The sequence below is a fragment of the Pongo pygmaeus genome, chromosome 5 (assembly GCF_028885625.2).
Source record: "Pongo pygmaeus isolate AG05252 chromosome 5, NHGRI_mPonPyg2-v2.0_pri, whole genome shotgun sequence".
NCBI classification, from domain to species: Eukaryota; Metazoa; Chordata; class Mammalia; order Primates; family Hominidae; genus Pongo; species Pongo pygmaeus.
In genome coordinates this window covers 26,528,992-26,549,273 of record NC_072378.2, presented here as the reverse complement: position 1 = coordinate 26,549,273, position 20,282 = coordinate 26,528,992, and the positions used below count along the sequence as shown (strand labels likewise).

At 44.1% G+C, this 20,282-nt stretch overlaps 1 protein-coding gene across 1 annotated transcript; it reads right to left on the bottom strand.

The window, feature by feature from the left end:
• Positions 1-4,573: 4,573 nt before the first annotated feature.
• Positions 4,574-17,205, bottom strand: LOC129038046 (butyrophilin subfamily 3 member A1-like). Its single transcript, XM_054490566.2, is given in 13 exon segments — positions 4,574-5,981; positions 5,984-6,064; positions 6,066-6,610; positions 8,177-8,203; positions 8,622-8,648; positions 9,679-9,705; positions 9,796-9,816; positions 9,977-10,177; positions 11,785-12,066; positions 13,470-13,829; positions 14,127-14,216; positions 14,344-14,404; positions 17,051-17,205. Coding segments are annotated over 11 exon segments (1,725 nt in total). The 5' UTR covers positions 14,212-14,216; positions 14,344-14,404; positions 17,051-17,205; the 3' UTR covers positions 4,574-5,912.
• Between the last annotated feature and the right edge of the window lie 3,077 nt (positions 17,206-20,282).

The window sequence follows — 20,282 nt, the reverse complement described above, 5'->3', positions numbered from 1 at the left end:
GAATAAACAGAAGTGGACACTATAAGTATACAAAAGCTCAGGCTAAGATCTGGCTTCAGATTTTTTATCTGAAGAAATAACGTCCAGGGCTTCTGAAGCAGCTTGTGCCAGAAGTATCCAGCTAAGCCAGGTTTCACCCTCTGCCAAAGTTGACCTGAGCCATTCGGAAATATGTGTGCTCTAGGCAACAAGAGGGTTTATTGCTCATCAGGTAGCTTAGCAAGAAAACAGGTGATATAGTTTGGCATGGGGGCAATCATGGGAGCAGTTACCTCCATGCTGTTCTCATAATAGTGAGTTCTCAGGATATCTGATAATTTTATAAGGGACTTCCCCCCTTTTACTCAGCACGTCTTCTTCCTGCCATCATGTGAAGAAGGACGTGTTTGCTTCCACTTCTGCCATGACTGTAAGTTTCCTGAGGCCTTCCCAGCCATGGTACTCTGAGTCAATTACACCTCTTTCCTTTATACATTACCCAGTCCTTCATACTAGCATGAGAACAGACTAATACAGTATATTGGTACCAGTAGTGTGGGGTGCTGTTATAAGGATACCCAAAAATGTGGAAGTGACTTTGAAACTGGGTAACAGGCAGAGGTTGGAGGGCTCAGAAGAAGACAGGAAAATGTGAAAAAGTTTGGAACTTCCTAGAGACTTGTTGAATGGCTTTAACCAAAATGCTGATAGTGATATGGACAACGAAGTCTAGGCTGAGGTAGTCTCAGATAGAGATGAGGAACTTGTTGGGAAATGGAATAAAGGTCACTCTTGCTATGCACAAAAGACTGGTGGCATTTGTCCCTGCCCTAGGGTTCTGTGGAACTTTGAACTTCAGAGTGATGATTTAGGGTATCTGGCGAAAGAAATTTCTAAGTGGCAAATATTGTCAATATTCCCCTCAAATGTCTAAATGCTTAGCCTGGAAGCCTACAATTCCCTTTCACTTCAATTCAAAACCTTGCAAGTAATACACTAGCAATGGCTTCACAATGGTGGAGGAAGCAGAGCATAAAAGTTTGAAAAATTTGCAGCCTGATGATTTGATAAAAAAGAAAAATCCATTTTCTGAGGAGAAAGGCAAGCTGGCTGCAGAAATTTGCATAAGTAACAAGGAATCAAATGTTAATCACCAAGACTATGGGGAAAATGCCCCTAGGGCCTGTCAGAGGTTGTCCTGGTAGACCCTTCCATCACAGATCCAGAGGTCTGGGAGAAAAAAATGGTTTCCTAGGCTAGGGCCAGGGTCCCCCAATGCTGTGTGCAGCCTAGGGATTTGGTGCCCTCAGTTCCAGCTGATTCAGCTCCAGCTATGGCTAAAAGAGGCCAATGTATAGCTCAGACTGTTGCTTCTGAGGGTACAAGCCCCAAGCCTTGGTGGCTTTCACATAGTGTTGGGTCTGCAGGTGCACAGAAGTCAAGAATTGAGGTTTGGGAACCTCTGCCAAGATTTCAGAGGATGTATGGAAACATCTGGATGTCCAGGCAGAAGTTTGCTGCAGGAGCAGAGCCCTCATGGAGAACCTCTGCAAGGGCAGTTTGGAACACAAATGTGGGGTTAGAGTCCCCACACAGAGGCCCCACTGGGGCACTGCCTAGTGGAGCTATGAAAAGAGGGCCATCATCCTCCAGATTCCAGAATGGTAATCCACTGACAGCTTGTACTTTGCACCTGGAAAAGCAGCAGACACTCAATGCCAGCCTGTGAAAGCAGCTGGGAGGGGGGCTGTATCCTGCAAAGCCACAGGGGTGGAGCTGCCCAAGGCCGTGGGAGCCTACCTCTTGCCTCAGTGTGACCTGGATGTGAGACATGGAGTCAAAAGAGATTATTTTGGGAATTTAAAGTTTAATGACTGTCCTATTGGATTTTGATCTTGTATGGGGCCTGTAGCCCTTTTGTTTTGGCCAGTTTCTCCCATTTGGAATGGGTGTATTTACCCAATGCCTGCACCCACATTGTATCTGGGAAGTAACTAACCTGCTTTTGATTTTTCAGGTTCATAAGGGAAAGGGACTTACCTTACCTCATATGAGACTTTGGACTTGGACTTTGGGTTAATGCTAGAATGAATTAAGATTTTGGGGGACTGTTGGAAAGGCATGATTGTGTTTTGAAATGTGAGGACATGAGACTTGGGAGGGGCCGGGGTGGAATGATATGGTTTGGCTGTATCCCCACCGAAATTTCATCTTGAATGGTAGTTCCCATAATTCCCACATGTCATGGGAGGGAACCAGTGTGAGGTGTCATGGGGTGGGAATCTTGGCAGTGGTTACCTCCTTGCTCTTCTTGTGATAGTGAGTTCTCACAAGATCTGATGGTTTTATAAGGGGCTTTTCCCTCTTTTTCTCAGCACTCACCCTTCCTGCCATCATGTGAAGAAGGACATGTTTGCTTCCCCTGTCACCATTATTGTAAGTTTCCTAAGGCCTCCGCAGCCAGGCAGAACTGTGAGTCAATTATATCTCTTTCCTTTATAAATTACCCAGTCTCGGGCAGTCATTCATAGCAGTGTGAAAACAGACTAATACACCAGGTTCTACTGGAGTGTGCCACATTAGATAGTGACAGCCTGACACAATCATTCCCTGTCATGGGAGGGATAAGCACAGAGGAAGCGTCACTTCAGCAAGGTTCTCTGTGGATCTGGTGTACATGGGACCCCTGGGAAAACCAGGACCCAGACTGAACACTGATCCCTTTTTGCTTTGCAAATGAGTTTCAATTTTTGATGGCAATTTGGGCATGTCTCTTTTTGAGTCACCTGTAGCTATGGAGTCCTTCCAGGGGAGGCCCAGACTTTTTAGTGAAGAGAAAAACCATTCCTAATTTGCCCCTTTCATATTCCAGATTCCTGACTCACAGAATCAATGAGCATAGTGCAATGGTTGTGCAAGTTGCTAATTTTCCATACTTCAACAATATTAGTCAATACATTTACCTTGTCTCAAGAGAACAAATTTCCCAGAACATACTAGAATGATACTGGGACCCCAAGGGAAAAAAAGATGAGAAAATTGCCCAAACTCCTTCCATCTTCAAGTTTCCTCTCTGCACATGTGCTTTTGTCTTCTGTTTCTGCAGTTCAACTTCTTCTCCTCTTTTGGACCATAATGTGAGTGGAAGAGTTCTTCCTACAACTCCCATACACACCTGCTACAGGTGTAGCTAGTCACATGTCACTTGAAGGTCCCCTGCCCTAGCCTGGGTCAGGTGTCCATCCCAGACCCAGTCCATGTGGTGAGGCTGCAGGGCCATGCTATACAGACATGTATTGGAACACAAGAGGTCACTAATGCTAAATGAATGTGGTGCAGGGAGGACAGAGGGACCTCGAAAGGCATTCACTATATTCTCAGAAGCAGAGCCCTTAGAACAGATGCTGTTGATGCCCCATTCCATGTTCTCTTGGCCTATTACAATTTGCCAACAGTGGAGGAACACAGTTTCCTTCAAGGATAACAACGTCTGACCTCAGTTATTTGTGTCTCTCCTCCTCTGCTTTCTCTAACACCAGTGATATTTGCTTTTTTTTTTTTTTTTTTTGCAGATGCACAACCCAACCTTGAAGTACAGCAGAACTAACATTCCCAGGGGCAACCTTCAACCAATTTAAGCAAAAGAGGATGGGAGGTGTTGCTAAATGTACAAGGGTCCCCAGCCCTTAGGAAGATTCTGACATATATTCCACAATTTCATATAGTTTCTTACAGTGTCCGGGGTGGGACAAGCCGAGTTGTTCATATGGTGACTCACTAATGAACTCTTTATGCCATTCCTCACACAACTGGCTTTCCCCCTTCTGTGATTCACTAGTTCTGCACTTGTGTTTCCTGGGATGATTTCCCAAATAAGTGGTAGCTTCAATAGTGCTCATCCCTCCATACACATCTAGTGATGTTTACTGTGAAACATGTGACAATGATATATAACATGGCAAAATGGACCTTATAGAATTAAGGTTATGGACCTTAAAATTTAGTGATTATTCTAAATTATCTGGGTGGACTTAATCGAATGACAGGAGTTCTCAAAAGTAGAAGGCAGAAGAATCAGAGAGATGCAATGGAAAAAGAACCAGAAAAACTTCAAAGACTGACAAATCCTCAATACATAATTGCTGCTTTGAAGACTGAAGAAGGGAGCTGCGAGCCAAAAAACAGCAGCCTCTAGAGATGGGAATAGCCTTCAGCTGTAAATCAGTAAGCAACTGGGACCTCTGTCTTGTAACTGCAAAAACTGAATTCTGCCAGCAATCTGAATAAACAAGAAAACATATTGTTCTCTAGAGCCTCCAGAAAAGAATCCAGCATGCAGACACATTGTTCTTAGCCTGATGAGATCCCTGTTGGACTTCTGACCTATAGAACTGTGAACCAAAAACTTGTGTTGCTTTAAGTCTAAGAATTTGTGCTAATTCATCATAGCAGCAGTAGAAAACACATACAATAAAGGTTTTGTGAAAACACTGCAATGAGGTAAACTGAAACTGTGGGGAGTACAGTGGATGTGTGGACTATTCTACTGTGATGAGTAGACTGATTAGAGTCTAGAAAAAGCCAAGTTGAAGAGTCAGCATTATTAACAAATTTATTGAACAACTAGAACTTGACAAGCACATGCCAGGTAGAGGGGATACAGTGGAGAGCAATAATAATGATGATAATGAGGAGTAGTTTTTCCCTAGCAGGCAGTCGTTGAAAGGAATATTGGTTTAACATCCACCAATGAGCAGGGGTGGATAGACCCCTTTCCAGGAGACAGAGTCCATAACGGGATTAAAAATATCCCTGTAAGCCGGTCGGTCACCCAGTGGCTCAAGCCTGTAATCCCAGCACTTTGGGAGACCGAGGTGGGTGGATCATGAGGTCAAGAGATCGAGACCATCCTGGCCAACATAGTGAATGCTCATCTCTACTAAAAGTACAAAAATTAGTTGAGTGTGGTGGCGTGCACCTATATTCCCAGTACTCGGGAGGCTGAGGCAGGAGAATTGTTTGAACCCAGGAGGTGGAGGTTGCAGGGAGCCGAGATCGCACCACTGCACTCCAGCCTGGCAACAGAGTAAGACTCTGTCTTAAAAAAAAAAAAAAACTCCCTGTATTTCTTCTAGCTCCCTTCATCCAAATTTCCTATATCACAGATAATCTCTAGGGTATTTGCTCTGCCTGGAAACCTTGATTGAAGGAAGGCTGGCTCTGGCTGCATGATCACTTACCACATTTGTTGGGTGGGCACACATCTGTTCCCCATGATTTATCAAGTATGGCCTCTAGTCTCTTACAAAATCACGTGTCATGTGGGTACGGTGAGGTTATTCTCTCAACCAAGACACTCTGCAGAGCTAATCCAAGGAGTGCTGGGTCTAAGGCTCTGACAATCAGCTGGGAAGGAGTCAACAGGGGTGTCAACTCCACAACCACCTACAATGATCCTTACCCTGGAGCCGTCCTGGGAAAAGAACCTCAGGGCTACAGGTGGGTTCTTCCTATGGGGGAAGAATCATCGTGGAAAAGAACGGGCAAATGGCCAGGGACTGAAGCTGAACATCTCCCAACTGCAGAAATTACTGCCTGAGTTATGTAAGTTACTTAATGTTGCCCTGCCTCAGCTTCCATACTTGCTAAATGAGACTACCCAACAGGGTGTTGTGAGGATTAAAGGAGTGACATCCACCAAAGCTCATAACAGCACTCAGAGCATTTTAAGTTCTCCATTAATGTTAGTTATTGCTGTTTAGATCCCAGCTGTGTTGTTAACTAGTCATGTCTACTTTGTAGTCAATTCACTTTTCTGCACCCCAGTTTCCTTATCTGTATAAGGGGAAAATAAGGTGGTACCAAACTCAAACAACTGTCATATGAATAATTGAATGAGTATCAGTAAAGTGCTTCAGTGAGTGCCTGTAGTTTTATGGTTGTAATTGGTTGCTGTGGAGCGGGAGGCCCTCAGCTCTGAGCTGGGCAGGGAGAAGCAGAGACAAGTTACTTCAGCCTGAGGCTCCCCACTTTCATTAGCTAAGCCCGGGGTCACTGGTGTCTCTAGGGAATGATCAGCACTTGGTCAGAATTGGAGGAACTCTCTTCTTTTCACACTGGACAAATAGGGCAGTGGGCTCCAAGGTCAAAATTCTGAAAACAGGATATACAGGCTTAGAGAAGGAGATGTCCAGGAAAGTATGAATGTGCGATCCATCCACAGCATTGTAGAATGAGATATCTCCGGTCTCATAGTCCAGGAAGACCCCCACTTTCCTAGGGGGCTTAGGAAGTTTCAGGATGGTTCTGGGCTCGGTTAGAGTCCGATACTTATTCCCATCAGTCAGCCCCATAGTCCAGAATCCATTCTCAGGTGTCATTTTGACCCAGACTTTTCTCTGCACATTCTCACTACACACCCCTATATGCCACTCTTTCCTGTCCCCTACCTCCACCTCCCAGTAATGTCTCCCTGACGTGAAGCTCTCACAGCCGAGAACACAATAATGCCAATTAAATCTCTCAGGGTTGTCTGGCAGATCCTGGGGCTCCTTGGCACGCTGCACACTCCTCTGGTCCTCAGAAACAAGGAGGATGGGGTTTGCTGTTTTTGGATCCAGAATCACATCCGCTGCAGAGAGTTTGAGGAAGTGTCCATGGGGTCAGTCATTTTTCCTGGATTTCAGAGCCTCAGCATGCAAGGCCTGGGCCATGCTGAGGAGGCCTGAGTCCACAGCCTGGTGTCCCTAGCCTGCCCTAAATGTGACTCTTTCATCGATATCAGGAGAGAAAGCCCCAGTATCTTGTGTCCAGAGGGGAAGAGGAGGGTGAAATGAGGGTTGTCTCAGCATCTGCCTAACCCAATACCCTGATGCGGCCTCAGGAAGCAGCAAGGATCCTTTCTACGTTTTTCTTGTTTCCCTCCCCACATTGACTCTGCCCACTAATGCTTTATACTCAGAGGTTAATTTTCAACCTGCATTCGACCACTCATGAGCTAAATGAGTTCCCCTTTTCTGCAGTCTATTTTTCCATACATACAATTTATTTAGCAAAGGGGAGCCTCATCTGAAGCATTTCCTTACCTGAAAAATGGGGATAAACAAATGACTCTCTAGCGCTGTAGAAGGCAATCATGTTATTTACGCAGCCCACAGCAGGCCATGAAGGAAGCTCCTCATCTTCCTGATAGCTGCAAGGCTGTCTCTGTGCTGGGCTCTATGTGGTACCTTATATGCCCTAGATTCACCCTCCACCCTTCAGCTTTCTCCACCCTCTTCTGGGCCCCAGGAATCTGTCCTCTAAAGACAGTGCCACTGGGCTCCCTTGTCCTCTGGTTTGCTGTTGGGTTTGGCCAATGGGAGGCCCTGATAGGAGATTGGAAGGAGAAAGAAAGGAGAGACACACCGTTTAATTTCCTGCTTCCTCCCTGCCAGCAGCAGCTGGTGCTGCTCTAACAAGGCCTGACGACTCTTCTCAGGAAGCCCTCTCTTTGAGCTACTTCTTACTCTGGGTTCCAGTAACTGCCTCCCCTCCCTAGCCCTCCCAGGCTAGGAGTGGAGACAGCTCCCCACTGTTGGGAATCACGGGGGCACTGCACTTTTCCTTGTTGCTTTCCCTTAACCCTCCTTTCCGCAAACCTTCAACCACTCAGTTTGAACTCACCATCTCCTTCTTAAGGTTTTTGACCAAAGGATATTTATTATTCCTTCAGTCTTCACCTCAACCCCCACAAACACAGATTGAAATCATCACCTAAATATGTGGAGGCCAAAGCTCAGAAGCATTAAGTTTTTTTGAGAAGGCACTGGCAGTAGGTGGCATGAGAAGTCTGGGAAGGACTAAGTTCTTTGGGCAGGCATCACCTCCTCTCCTTGGCATTTCCATCCTCACTCTCCCTGCAGTATTACTCAGTGTGTGTCTCCTTATCCTCAGCTCCACCCTTTATGTGTCTTCCTTCCCAGGAAGGTCTGAGGAAGTGCAAGAGATCTAATTGCCCTGGTTCCCTGGGCTCTCAGTGGGAAGGGTCTTGGAGATGGGCCCACTTTTCAGATTGGAATTTAATGTCGCCTACCCCAAATTCTCCTAGTCATGGGAGCTTTTCTTCCCCAAATCACAACAGTTGGAGAAGTAAAAAGGAAAAAGGAATATAGTCCCTCAGGTTGTTGGTCCAGGGAACATACAGTGATTTACTCACCAGGCTTGAAGAGGGCCTTTTTCCAGTCTGAAAGGAAGGAGACACAGATAAGGAAAAGGTCAGTATTCTTGTACTTTTCCCCACTGCACTCTCCCCTCACTACATGTTTTCTCTCCTTTTCTTCAAAGTCTCTTCCAGGGTCCAGCCTCCCTCCTCTACAGCTTTGATGGATCAGGGGTGGCACCTTCTCAGAAATGGTGGGCTCTGTTCCCTCTCTCATGAAGGGTACAGGCTGCATGGCCAGGCTTTCCAAGGGGGTGTGCAGGGTCAGGAGTCTCTCTGATTCTCCAGAAAAGCAGAAATCAAACCCCCACAACACAGAAATTGAGTCTTTGGGTTAAATCTGATCATGCAAATGAGAACTTCAATGGGTCACAGCAGAGAAAAGGTTGAAATGTTCATGGCATGTGTCCCAGCAAACTCAGAGAGCATCAGGCTCACTCACCATTATAGGCTGAATGTCTCTCTCCCCCTACAATGAAAAAAAGATAGAGATGTCACCTGAACTTGCCATTTTTGATTTGGCCCCATTCCCTTAACTTTACATCCATCTAATCTTTTTTTTTTTTTTTTTTTTTTTTACCACCTGTACCTTCCTGCTCTGCAGGTTCAATTCTTTCTACTGTGCCGTTCTTAATATCAAATCCAGGAACATCAGTCGAATGCTAGTGACATGGCAGACACTGCGAGAGTTCCTTCCTGATGGCGTTCAGCTGATCTATTTGGAATGTATCTATACACCTGTACCTGGGCATAGGTGTCTCCATGTCTATATGCACATATATATACACATATATATGTGTATATATGTATATATATGTGTATATATATATTTAAATGTGTGTGTGTGTGTGTGTTTGCAAGATCCTTCTATATCAACCTAATTTCGTACCTTACTCTGAAAAGAATTTGGGAAATTTAATGAGCAATTTCAGGGACTAGTGTTTGAAGTCAGAATAAATTGGTACCAACTGAGCAACTGTTCAAGCCACTCTTGTTTATTAAACACACTTTTCTCCCTCTCTCTTTTCAGATTTTCTTGTTCTTTATTAGCTTTTATTCTTTTTCTTCTCTGGAGCCTATAGATTATGTAAAATGACTAGTGAAGTTCCTGCCATAGAGAATGCACTTCATCTACCTCTTCCCCCTTCCTTTACAAGTGTGCCCCTGGATATTCCTCAGTGCTTTGCAGGGCTATAGTGTCTGTGGCCCCTAGTAGAGAGAAATTGAATGCATCTTTTCTTCGAGACCAGTCGAGAAAGAGAAAGAGAGGGAGAAAGAAACACTCCTCCTGGGTGTTACTCCAATCAGCCACACTCTTTTTCTTTTCTTTTCTTTTTTTTTTTTTTGGCAATGATTAGGAATTGGCACGTCTATTTTCTTTCCTTAGTCAAAGGGATCTAAGACCACTTCCCAACCTTGAGGAAAGAGTTAAGAGTGGAAACTATTCAAGCACAGACAGTTATAGATTCAAATTCAGAGAAAATGTCAGAGGCACTTACGAGACGCGTACTGGATACTTCTCCAGCCTGCAATGGAAGGAACAGGGAAGATTCATCAAGGCGCGTAAAGCAGGGACAGGAAGACATGCCTGGGTCTCTGGGGGAATGGGAACTTACTGAGTTCCTCCAGGAGCTTCACTGGAAAATAAGCAGAGATAATAATGAACTGTTACAGGTGAGGGGGTTTTCTAAAAATAAACCTTAAAAGCAATTGAGCTCTGGGGTGGGGATGGGCGTGAGGTCTTTGGGCTTTGGCCTATAAGCCAGGGGCTCAGATAAACTTCCCAGGGTCAGCTACCTCTTGTGCTCTGTTCTTGCTTCATTGTGCTCCATGCCATTTCTCTCAACTCTTGCTCTCTCTTTAACTTTCTGAACAGAGTCTTTTTTTCCTCCCGCTGTTGCCACAGGAAGTAAACAGCTCCCCCAAGAAGCAGCAGCAAGACAGGCAGGGTCCCTGCCAGGGCGGCGATCCAGCTCTGGGCGCTCCTGAAGAAGGGGTCTGTGAAGGCAACGGCTGTGGGTCATGGGGGCTGGGGGCACTCAGCCTCCCCTGACTGCAGCGCCCCAAGTGTTAGCTGCTCACCCCAGGTCACAGGGCATGGAATCTATCTCACCAGGTTAAATAATCTTTCTCATCCTAAGATCTCAGAGGACAGTGGGTAAGACTTCGATAAACCCCCACTAGAGGCTGCTACTACTACTTCTCTTGAGATGTCTGCCTCTCATGTGGAAAGTGAGTGACTTGAGGATATCAAACACATTTGTTTCTAATTAAACTTTTTGATAGGTAACACATGTACATGGTTCAAAAATACGCATATAAAAAGTCACCCAAGTCTCCCATCCACCCAGTCCTCCCTCCCACCCTCCCTTTCTTAACTTCAAATTAGTCTGCTTAATATGATGCTTAAGAACAGGAACTTTGGAGCTAGAGGCCCTGGGTGTCAATGCTGGCTCCTTTAGGTGACTAGCAGTGTGACTCTAGACTAATTACTTAACCTCTCTGTTCCTACTGCCCTTCTCCTGAAGTTAGAAGGATTAAATTAATACTTATAAAGTGCCTGACACCTAGTGAGTGTTATAACATTACTTGTTAACTTAAAAAATGTAAATAAAAATATATTCTTGCTTTTCCTCTTATTTGCACTAAAGATAGCATTCTATACACACCACTCTGCATTTTGCTCTTTCTGTGTAAAGTTAATCTTGGAGGTTTTTCCGCTTCACTATAGAGAGAATTATCTCTTTTTTCTTTCACAGTTGAGTGGTATCCATTGCATGAAAGTTCCCCAGCAGTGAACATCTGCATAGTTTCCAACCTTGTGCAGTCATAATCAGTGCTATAAAAAATAACTTTTTACCTGGATCATCTCATACAAATGCAAGCTTATCTACCAAATAAATTCCCAGAAGCGGAATTTTGGATCACTAAAGATGTAGTTTGGATAGATATTGCTATATAGCCCCCAACAGAGGTTGTGCTAATGCACACCAAAAATACAAGTCATCCCAGCAGATGCCTAGGAGTCACAGCCTTCCTACATTCCTGTCATAACCATGTGTTATCAACCAACAAAGATTTGTTTTGATTTTTGCCAATACCATAAGTGAAAAATGATTCAGTATGTTTCTCTAATGAATGAGAACGAACACTCTTTTGTGGGTTATTTCCTTTTATGTAAATTAAATAATTTACGACCTTTGTTAAAATTTTTTACTCAGTTTTTAAAATCTTCTGTCTCAAGGAGATTAGCTCTTTATGAGTTTGTAAATATATATATGTATATATGTATATATACATATATATATATTTTTTTCCCCTTTTGTCATTTGACTTTACATATGCAGCTTATCTTAACAATTATCCCCTAATTCCAATTACTGTTATACTTCTGACAGACAGGAAATGTTCAGTAAATGTTTGTGTCATGAACAGCTTTATGGAGGAGAGAAGCTCCCCTGGTGCAAGGAGGAGCCTCCAGGTCCGTGCTTTCGGCCTTATATTCAGTGCAGAAAGACCCAGGTTGACTGCAGACACTAACACCTCCCCCTTCATTCAACTGCCACAGCTCAGCTCAGAAAACCTGAGGCCAAGCAGGTACTGACCTGAGATGGAAATGCTGGCTGTCTTTTCCAGGCCGAGGAGGGAACTTCTGATGGTACAGGATACACCCTCCCCGGAGCTGCCTCTCATGATCACAAATGCTGCTACTGCATACAGGCCCACTCCATCTGCAACCACAAGTGCTTCCACAGCCAGGATGTTCTCTCCCTTGTCATTGCTCCACTGTATTTGGGGTTGGGGGTACCAGCCAGTGGACCTGCACTCCAGATGAATCCCTCCATCCTCGTAACCCTTCACGTCAATGTGAAGATCAGAACCCAGTGCTGTGGAAGGATGAATCAGCCTAAATTCTTGAGAGCTCCTGTATCAGAGAGGGTCTCAAAAGGAATCATGGCACACTCACATTCCATAATTCAAGAACAATTTCATTTTAGAGCTGCTTACAAAAGTGTGGTCCTGGTGAGGAGAAAGCTACATGAATGAGTGCAGTATCCCAGGGTCAGTAACAGTGGGGCTATTCCCACCCACCCCAGTTACCAGAGGGAGGAGGAGAGGGAGCTGTTTTGAAGACATAAAAGAAGAGATTTATGCATTAAGGACTTTCTTGAGAGGGGCAGTGACCTTTGGCAAGGCAATGCAGCCAGCCTGAGGATAACTTGCAGGAACGAAGCCAGGGAATAAGCACCCAGATCTCTCTTTTCTCTCCCTCCCTTCATCATCTGCTACAGATCCCGACTGACCAAACCCTTAAACAGAAGCCACAGGGAAAAGGATTACACTAAGAAACAAAAGAGCAGCCCCTTTATCTGGAAGCGGCAACAGGACTCAGTGTCCTCCTGTTGAGCAAAAGCCATTTCACAGAACACCAGCATCAGATGATGGCACTTTGTGACTATGATGGAACATGGGAAAAACAAGACCACCCCACATCATGTGTGAGCATAGAGAAAAACATGAACATCGTCCAAACCACAGCAATGACCAAGCATCCCCCATTAGCAATGAGGAATTGCTGCCCCTTCATCAATTACAACTTTAGTCTTACCCTGGTCTCCTTCTTCCTAGATAAGATTGATTAAGGCTCCCACTCATAGAATTAACCTGCCCACACCTTCCTGACAACATCTCATCCAGAGCAGAGGCTGTAGTCTATAAACCCTCCTCCCAAATCCCCTAACACAAGCCCAAATTATATACTAAGTCTGCTCTAACAGCTTCCTACTGAGACTCTGCCACAGTTCCCCATGATATGTGTTCTTCCTCACTGCAACAAGTAAGAAACACAGCTCCCATTACTACAGGTGTATTCTAGGGTCATTGGCTCAAGAACATTGGCAGCAGATACAGTCCTGATAGCCCAGTCTTCTAGGGCCCACAATAGCATGTACCTAGTGGGGCCACAGAAGCCATCTGGTACAGAACTAAACAGGAATGACTGTGTACCAGTCACTGAAGAGATGGTTTCTTATGCTTCCTATCCCTTGTCCTTCACTTCCCTTATATCTCTGGTGGCCAGAGGAAAGGAGTTCTTTACTTGAGCATGTAGGCTACAGCAGGAATTCTTCCTAAACGAAAACCTGTGTCTTTCTCAAGGGCCTCAGAGAAGCTAAATTGGGAGGCAGTACAGGCAATTGCTAGTGAGCAGCCAGGAATGTCTGCAGTGCTTTTGCAAGAGGGACTCTGCATCTGCTCTAGATCCTACAGAGAAATGTTCTCAGAACAAAACCTGGAGGCTCGCCTGCAACCTTCAGCTCCACCAGGGCTTTTTCATAGAAGTCACCATCTTGGAAATAACACAAGTACTTTCCACCGTCAGAGGCTGTGACGTTGTGTATTCGGAGAGCAGCCTTCCCTGCAGTGATGCCATCCCGTAGAATCGAAGTTCTCCCTCGATATGGTGCACTCTGCCTGTCTTCCACTTCCTTTCCATCTGCATACACGTTCACCACCTGCCTTAGGCTGGAACTCACCCACCTCAGCTCCATGGTCTCTGCACTCATGGTCGGCAACAGGTGACAGGGCAGATCAGCGTCTTCACCCACCATGGCCAGGATGGGCCCAGAGGGTCCAAGCACAGAAAACTGAGCTGTCAGCACAAGGGGGAAGCTCCATCAGAGGGTGTTGGAGTTGGGGTCACGAGAGGAAGGGTACTTCTCTGACAGGGAGGGCGAGATACAGAGAACCTAGAGAGGAACACAATCCTAACAGAAGGACCATTTGTCTCTTTGTGACAGGTGATCCTTCAGGTTGGGATGGACTTCCAGGTATGGCAATGAGTTAAAGGTTCTAAGAGGGCATTTAGGTAATTGTCTGCTTAATTAGGTAATTGAGATAATTGTCTGCTTCAGAAACATAAATGTGGAATCGTGGAATAATTCCCTACCTGAGCAAGGAGTGAGCAGCTGGACCAAGAAGACGGAGACATGAAAGTTGAGCAGAAGGAAGGCCAGGGAACTTGCCATTTTCATCTATCCTGCATATCAAGAGACACCAGAAGGTGTAGGACAGACACTATGGCGTGGAAGAAGCTTTAGGATTCTGCATGGAAATGTCCACTTCCCTAGGGCTAACTCAAGTACGGTGACCGAAGAAGATCTTACCTCTGCCAAAAATGTCTGTCCTTGAGTGTCTTTACCTTTGAGTTCCAGTACGAAAAACCATCTGTAAAAATAATATCTGTTATCTGATCAGGAAATCTCGGACTCTACTGCATTCAAATATTAAAATATTTAGAATCCTATCACTTCCCCACACTTCCCTTGCCAGGTCCAAGCTTCCATTATCCCCCTCTGATTCATGAAGGACCCTCTTCACTGGATTCCCTGGTTCCACCCTTGTTCAGCTCTGTGGGTGTCCAACACTATGGACTCCTCAAGCGTCAAATTCTTGGCCATTACCACGGTCAACTTACGGCCTGGTGGCTCCTGGTGGGATCCAGGCAGACTGCCTGGCGGAGGCTCTGAAGTCAGTCAGGGGCTGAACCCACCACGTTTAATCACAAAGATATTGATTAGGAGAGCTTTGAATAAGACCAGGCCTTACTCATCTTTTCTTTCTTCCCTTCATAAAGTTATTCAACAAATATTTACTGAGCACCCACAATGGGCTGGACCCATTATGGTAGAGTTAGGGACACAAAGAGGGTAGACAATAGGTAAAGGCTCTACAAGTCACAAGCTTGATGATCTCGGTCATGGGACAAAACCATTTAAACTTTAGTTACTCAAAAATATCAAGTTTGAGACTTAGAATGTTCACAATTGGCCCAGCAATTCCACTTCCTGATGCTCACTTCAAGAAAGTACTTGCATGGGTGCGGAGAGAAGCCTCTGTGAGAATGACACTGCCACACTATTTTTAAAGTATAAAAGTGGTAACCAACTGAACCAGCCACCCACAAGAGACTGATGAGAGGAATGATGGCTCATCCCTATGAGGAAATTCAATGCAGCAGTTAAAAAGAGTGATTTAATGTCACTAGCCTGGATAATGGAGATATACTAAGTGATCAAAAAGCACCTTGCAGAACTATACTAATGATTCAATTGAAAAACAAAAGCAAAGCTATACATTTCTGCATAACTATATATGTAAATGCCTGAAAAAGTCTAAGATGATGGATGCTACACTGAAGACTGGAGGTTAAGTGAGTGAAAGCACACTTTGGCCTTTTGCTTCCTTTACTTTTAAAATTATTGGAATGCTTTAAATTTAAAATTTTCATGTATTAGTTAATAACTAATAATTATTATGAGGAATAATAGTGACTGGAACATAGTAGCTGCTCAGTAAATAGTAACTCCTCAACAGTTTCTCCCAAAACAAAGGAGCATGAAGCCTGCAGCCATAATACCAGCTGCTGTGGGTCTGGGAATGGCCTCTGAGAACAAGATCTGCAGATGGAGGTGGGGAGAGATGTAGAGGAAACAAGGGAACAGAGGTCTGTGCAGCTGGTCATGTTCCACCCCTGCCTGGATCTTGCACCCACCATCAGACTAAACATTATAAACATTATATTTCACCACATCTTCTGCTCCTTGAAACTGCTCTTTATGCTCCTAAAGAAAAGGAGGTATTATTATTATTAGTCCCTAAGCTAAAAATTTCTCTGCTGTCCTGAGAGGGAGAACTTTTATTTTTTAGGTTATTTATTATTCATTCTTTCTACTATAGACAATTTTGCCAAAGAAAAAAATATAAAGGAATCAAACCTTAAATACTCTGTAGTTATAATCATATACTTTGCTAATGGAAGTGGAAATGTTTCTGGGAACATTTGGCCATGTACACATGGCAAGTGCCTTTAAAATGTTGTATTATTTGCCCCCAAAATTCCAACTATAAAAGTTAGTGTTGAAGAAAAAAATTTAGAGATCGATGCAAATATTTATGGTTAAGGCTGTTCAATCTAGGAAAATCTACAGTAACAAAATGTAGAAACTGAAAGATCCAAAATAAAGAAAGAGTTTTAAAAATAATTCTGGTTTTTTATTGTTTGTTTGTTCTTTTTCTTCTTTAGGAATGGCTTTCTGAGTCAGAGTAGGCTCACAGAGACTCCCAATAATTATATATTCGTACAATGTAGTAGCTTGTAGCCATGGGAAAGCATGCTTTGGGTTTTAGGGAAATGATGAATGGAAAGAAAACCAAGTACTATCCTTAAAAGATACCAAAATGGTTTAATAGAAGGATCCAGTGTTATTAAAATTATAAAGAATTTCACTTAATTAAAATTATGATTCCTAATGGTTACATGGAACATGTTTTATGACTGAACCATGCATTGTTTGTCTATTCCCCACCTGTTGAATATGTATGTTGGTTCAGGTTTTACTATAGTATAAATATTTCTGTAATAAACACATTTACATGTAAACCTATGAGACATATCTCTTTTTTTTTTTCCTTCTTCAGAATCTCTTAGGATAGATGCCTTGAGTTGGCCAGAACAGATTTTAAGGGTTTTTTGTTTGTTTGTTTGCCCTTTTCTGACCACAATACGTTAAGAACATGCAGTTGGAATATTTCTTCATTCATGTTGTCTCCCTTTCCTTCCACTAAATCCCAGCTTCTGCAGTTTCTTATACTTTGCAGTACTTCTCCCGTCTTTCCACGTGCCCATATGTGCATGTGCGGGTGTGCGCATGTACACACACACACACACACACACACACACACACACACACGCACCGCACTCCTTTCTCTGGGCGAGTACTCTCCCTGCATGCCCACTCACCACTGTCAGCCATTCAGCCCCTGTCCTCCCAGGCATTGTGGCCCGGGCTCTAATCGACTTCCCCCACTCACCTCTTAGCATTCCCCTCTGAAAATCACAGCCTACAGAAGAAAGGCAGTTAATAGTTCTCCATTCTTTCTATTATGGTTGAATCTCCATCTGGAAGAAAGGAAAAAGAAAGCAGAGGCTGTCTGGTCATCGTGAGGAACAATAACAATCTGTCTTTGGAAGAATAAGTTTTTTGATTGGCTCAGAGGTGATGTTTCTCATCAGTTGCTGGGCAGAAACCACTGAGGAAGGCGGAAATGAAAACTGAAAGTACATTGAACTGTACACGTTGCAGAAAAATTCCAGCCCTATCTCCCTTAGTGTTTACGTTTCTCTCTTTCATTCTTGCGTGTAGGTGTATATAAGTACTTCTATATATTTACTTGTCTTATGTCTTTTTTCATTATAGAAATATCAGCAGAACAAAATGAGAAAAGATTTTAATGTGGTGAAGAGAGAAAGATGTGCACTAATTAAAATGCCACTGTGGCAGTTTGCTAACATTTGCTTGCGTGAATATGGGTACATGAAGGAGGAGGAGATTTTACTACAGAGTCAAATAAACGTATAAATGGAAAGAAAACCAGACACAATGAACTTTTTTTTTTTTAATGGGAGTGCCACTCTGTCACCCAGGTTGGAGTGCAGTGGCAGGATCTCGGCTCACTGCAACCTCCGCCCTCCTGGGTTCAAGCGATTCTCCTGCCTCAGCTCCCTAATAACTGCGATTACAGGTGCTCACCACCATGCCCGGTTACTTTTTGTATTTTTAGTAGAAAGGGGTTTTGCCATGTTGGCCAGGCTGGTCTCAAACTCCTGAGCTCAAGTGATCCTCCTGCCTCGGATCCCAAAGTGCTAGGATTACAGGCTTAAGCCACCGCACCTGGCCCACAATGCATCCAGGCATAGGATCTGTTATCAAATAGCATAATTTTTCTGGTTTCCAGAGGCAATGCTACTTGACATGTTTTACCTTTTTCAGCAAATTTTTAGTGCAGGTGTTTCTGAGCATCTCCATTCACTCTCAGCTCCTGGTTTGTGCTACATTGTATTTTCCTGTGTATTTGTTTCTTGTGCTGCCAGTGGAGTACATATTCTCTGAGGCCAGACTCCAGATAAACTGTGAATGCTGTCTCTGTAAGAGGTCTATGAAACAAATTGGTTCTTTCTGTGGCCTGGGACCTCGAAACACGCGTTTTGGGATTGCAAGTCGATGATCAAAGTTCCTAAGGCTAAGATGTGACTGGGGCTGATGCAATTTGATTATATTGTAAATGTTTGAATTTAGGCTGTGTAGTATCCGGTTGAGATGGCTGGTCGCTTCTGCATCATGCATTCCCCCTTTCTTCTTGGTGATAAGGCCTAATTTTCTTAGGTACTGCAATGTGCTCTTCCATCTTGTAGATAGCAGAGGCCAAGGGACTAAGTTGGAACCAGTGGTTTGTAGGTGAAAGTTGTGGGCCTGTGCTTCTCCCAGAGATCCTTCAAAGGAGGGGCCAAAATAGCTGGGAGTGTGACGGTACGCTCTCAGTACTTCCTCTTCCTCTTGCCTGTGATGTAGGCTTTCGGTCTGGAGGTGCAGCAGCCCTTCTGGGACCATAACGCAACCTTGAGGTTGGAAGCTACATGTAGAGACAGCAGAGAATGAAGTCAGAAGGAATCTGGGGCATGAATGACATCTCTGAGGTGCCAGATCAGCCTTGGACTACCACCATCTGAATATATTTTACATGAAAAGAAAAAAACAAGAAAACCGGCTGGGCGTGGTGGCTCACGCCTGTAATCCTAGGACTTTGGGAGGCCAAGACGGGCGGATCACGAGGTCAGGAGATCGAGACCATCCTGGCTAACATGGTGAAACCCCGTCTCTACTAAAAATACAAAAAAATTAGCCAGTCGTGGTGGCAGGCGCCTGTAGTCCCAGCTACTCAGGCGGCTGAGGCAGGAGAATGGCGTGAACCCGGAAGGCGGAGCTTGCAGTAAGCTGAGATCATGCCACTGCACTCCAGCCTGGGCGACAGAGCGAGACTCCGTCTCAAAAAAGCAAAACAAAAGAAAACAAAACAAGAAAACCCTTGTTTTGTTTAAGCCACTGGTATTTCTGGTCTCTGTTATCAGCAGAGGTACACAATTTTTCCCTCTCCCTTTTTCCTCCCCAACAGTTTATCATAAAACTTCTAAAATATAAAGCAAAGGTGAAAGAATTTTCAGGGAATACCAATATACCTACCATGTAAATTATATTGATAGAGTTAATATTTTACTAAACTTTCTGACTTTATTATAATCCATACCACTGTTCGTTCCCTATCCATCCATCATCTTTATTTATTTGTTCATTTTCTTTCCTTTTTTTTGAGTTGGAGTCTCGGTGTGTCTCCCAGGCTAGAGTGCAGTGGCGTGCTGTCGGCTCACTGCAACCTCCGCCTCAGTTTCAATCGATTCTACTACCTCAGCCTCCCGAGTAGCTGGGATCACAGGCACCTGCCTCCACACCCAGCTAATCTTTGTATTTTTAGTAGACAGGGTTTTGCCATGTTGGCCAGGCTGGTCTTGAACTTCCAGCCTCAGGTGATCTGCCAGCCTCTGCCTCCCAAAGTGCTGGGATTTCAGATGTGAGCTACTGCGTCTTATTTGCTTATTTTTAAATTCATAGTCTATCAGAAGCTGTGTTGCTTGACATTGTATCAGTAAGAACGATCACCCACCCTTGCCTGAAGGATCCAAATCACTTCGACACAAAGAAGCAGCTGAGGTGCTAAGCTTTAGGTTAGGAGTTTCTGGGCCAAATACATAGTATCTCTGAAGTTCGTAGTTTCCAAAGTATCAGGCCCCTTTGTCCATTGCTCATGCAGTCCTTCACACAGAACCCTGGGAAAAAAGTCTTGGGAAAGAAATGGATGTGAAATGGGGCAGAAATAAATTCAGTGATTCAACAAATTTTTATTGAGAAATTACCATCCAGTAGGTCTCAGCCACTGAAGTACAAAATTAGTGAGGAGAGGTTGCATAATGCAGTTGATAAGAGCACTGATTAATTCTCAAGCCAGGCGGCCTACGTGACCTTGGACTAGTTACTTAACTTCTCTGTGCTCCAGTTTCCTTATCTGGAAAACAAGGACAGTAATAGCAGTTGACTTTTAGGGATGCTGTTGTGAGGATGGAATGAGATAATACATGCAGTTTGCTTACAATAGTGTATCAAAAATAAAAAAAAAAAGTCACAAGAATGTACTCTCAGTGAAAGTGCACTCA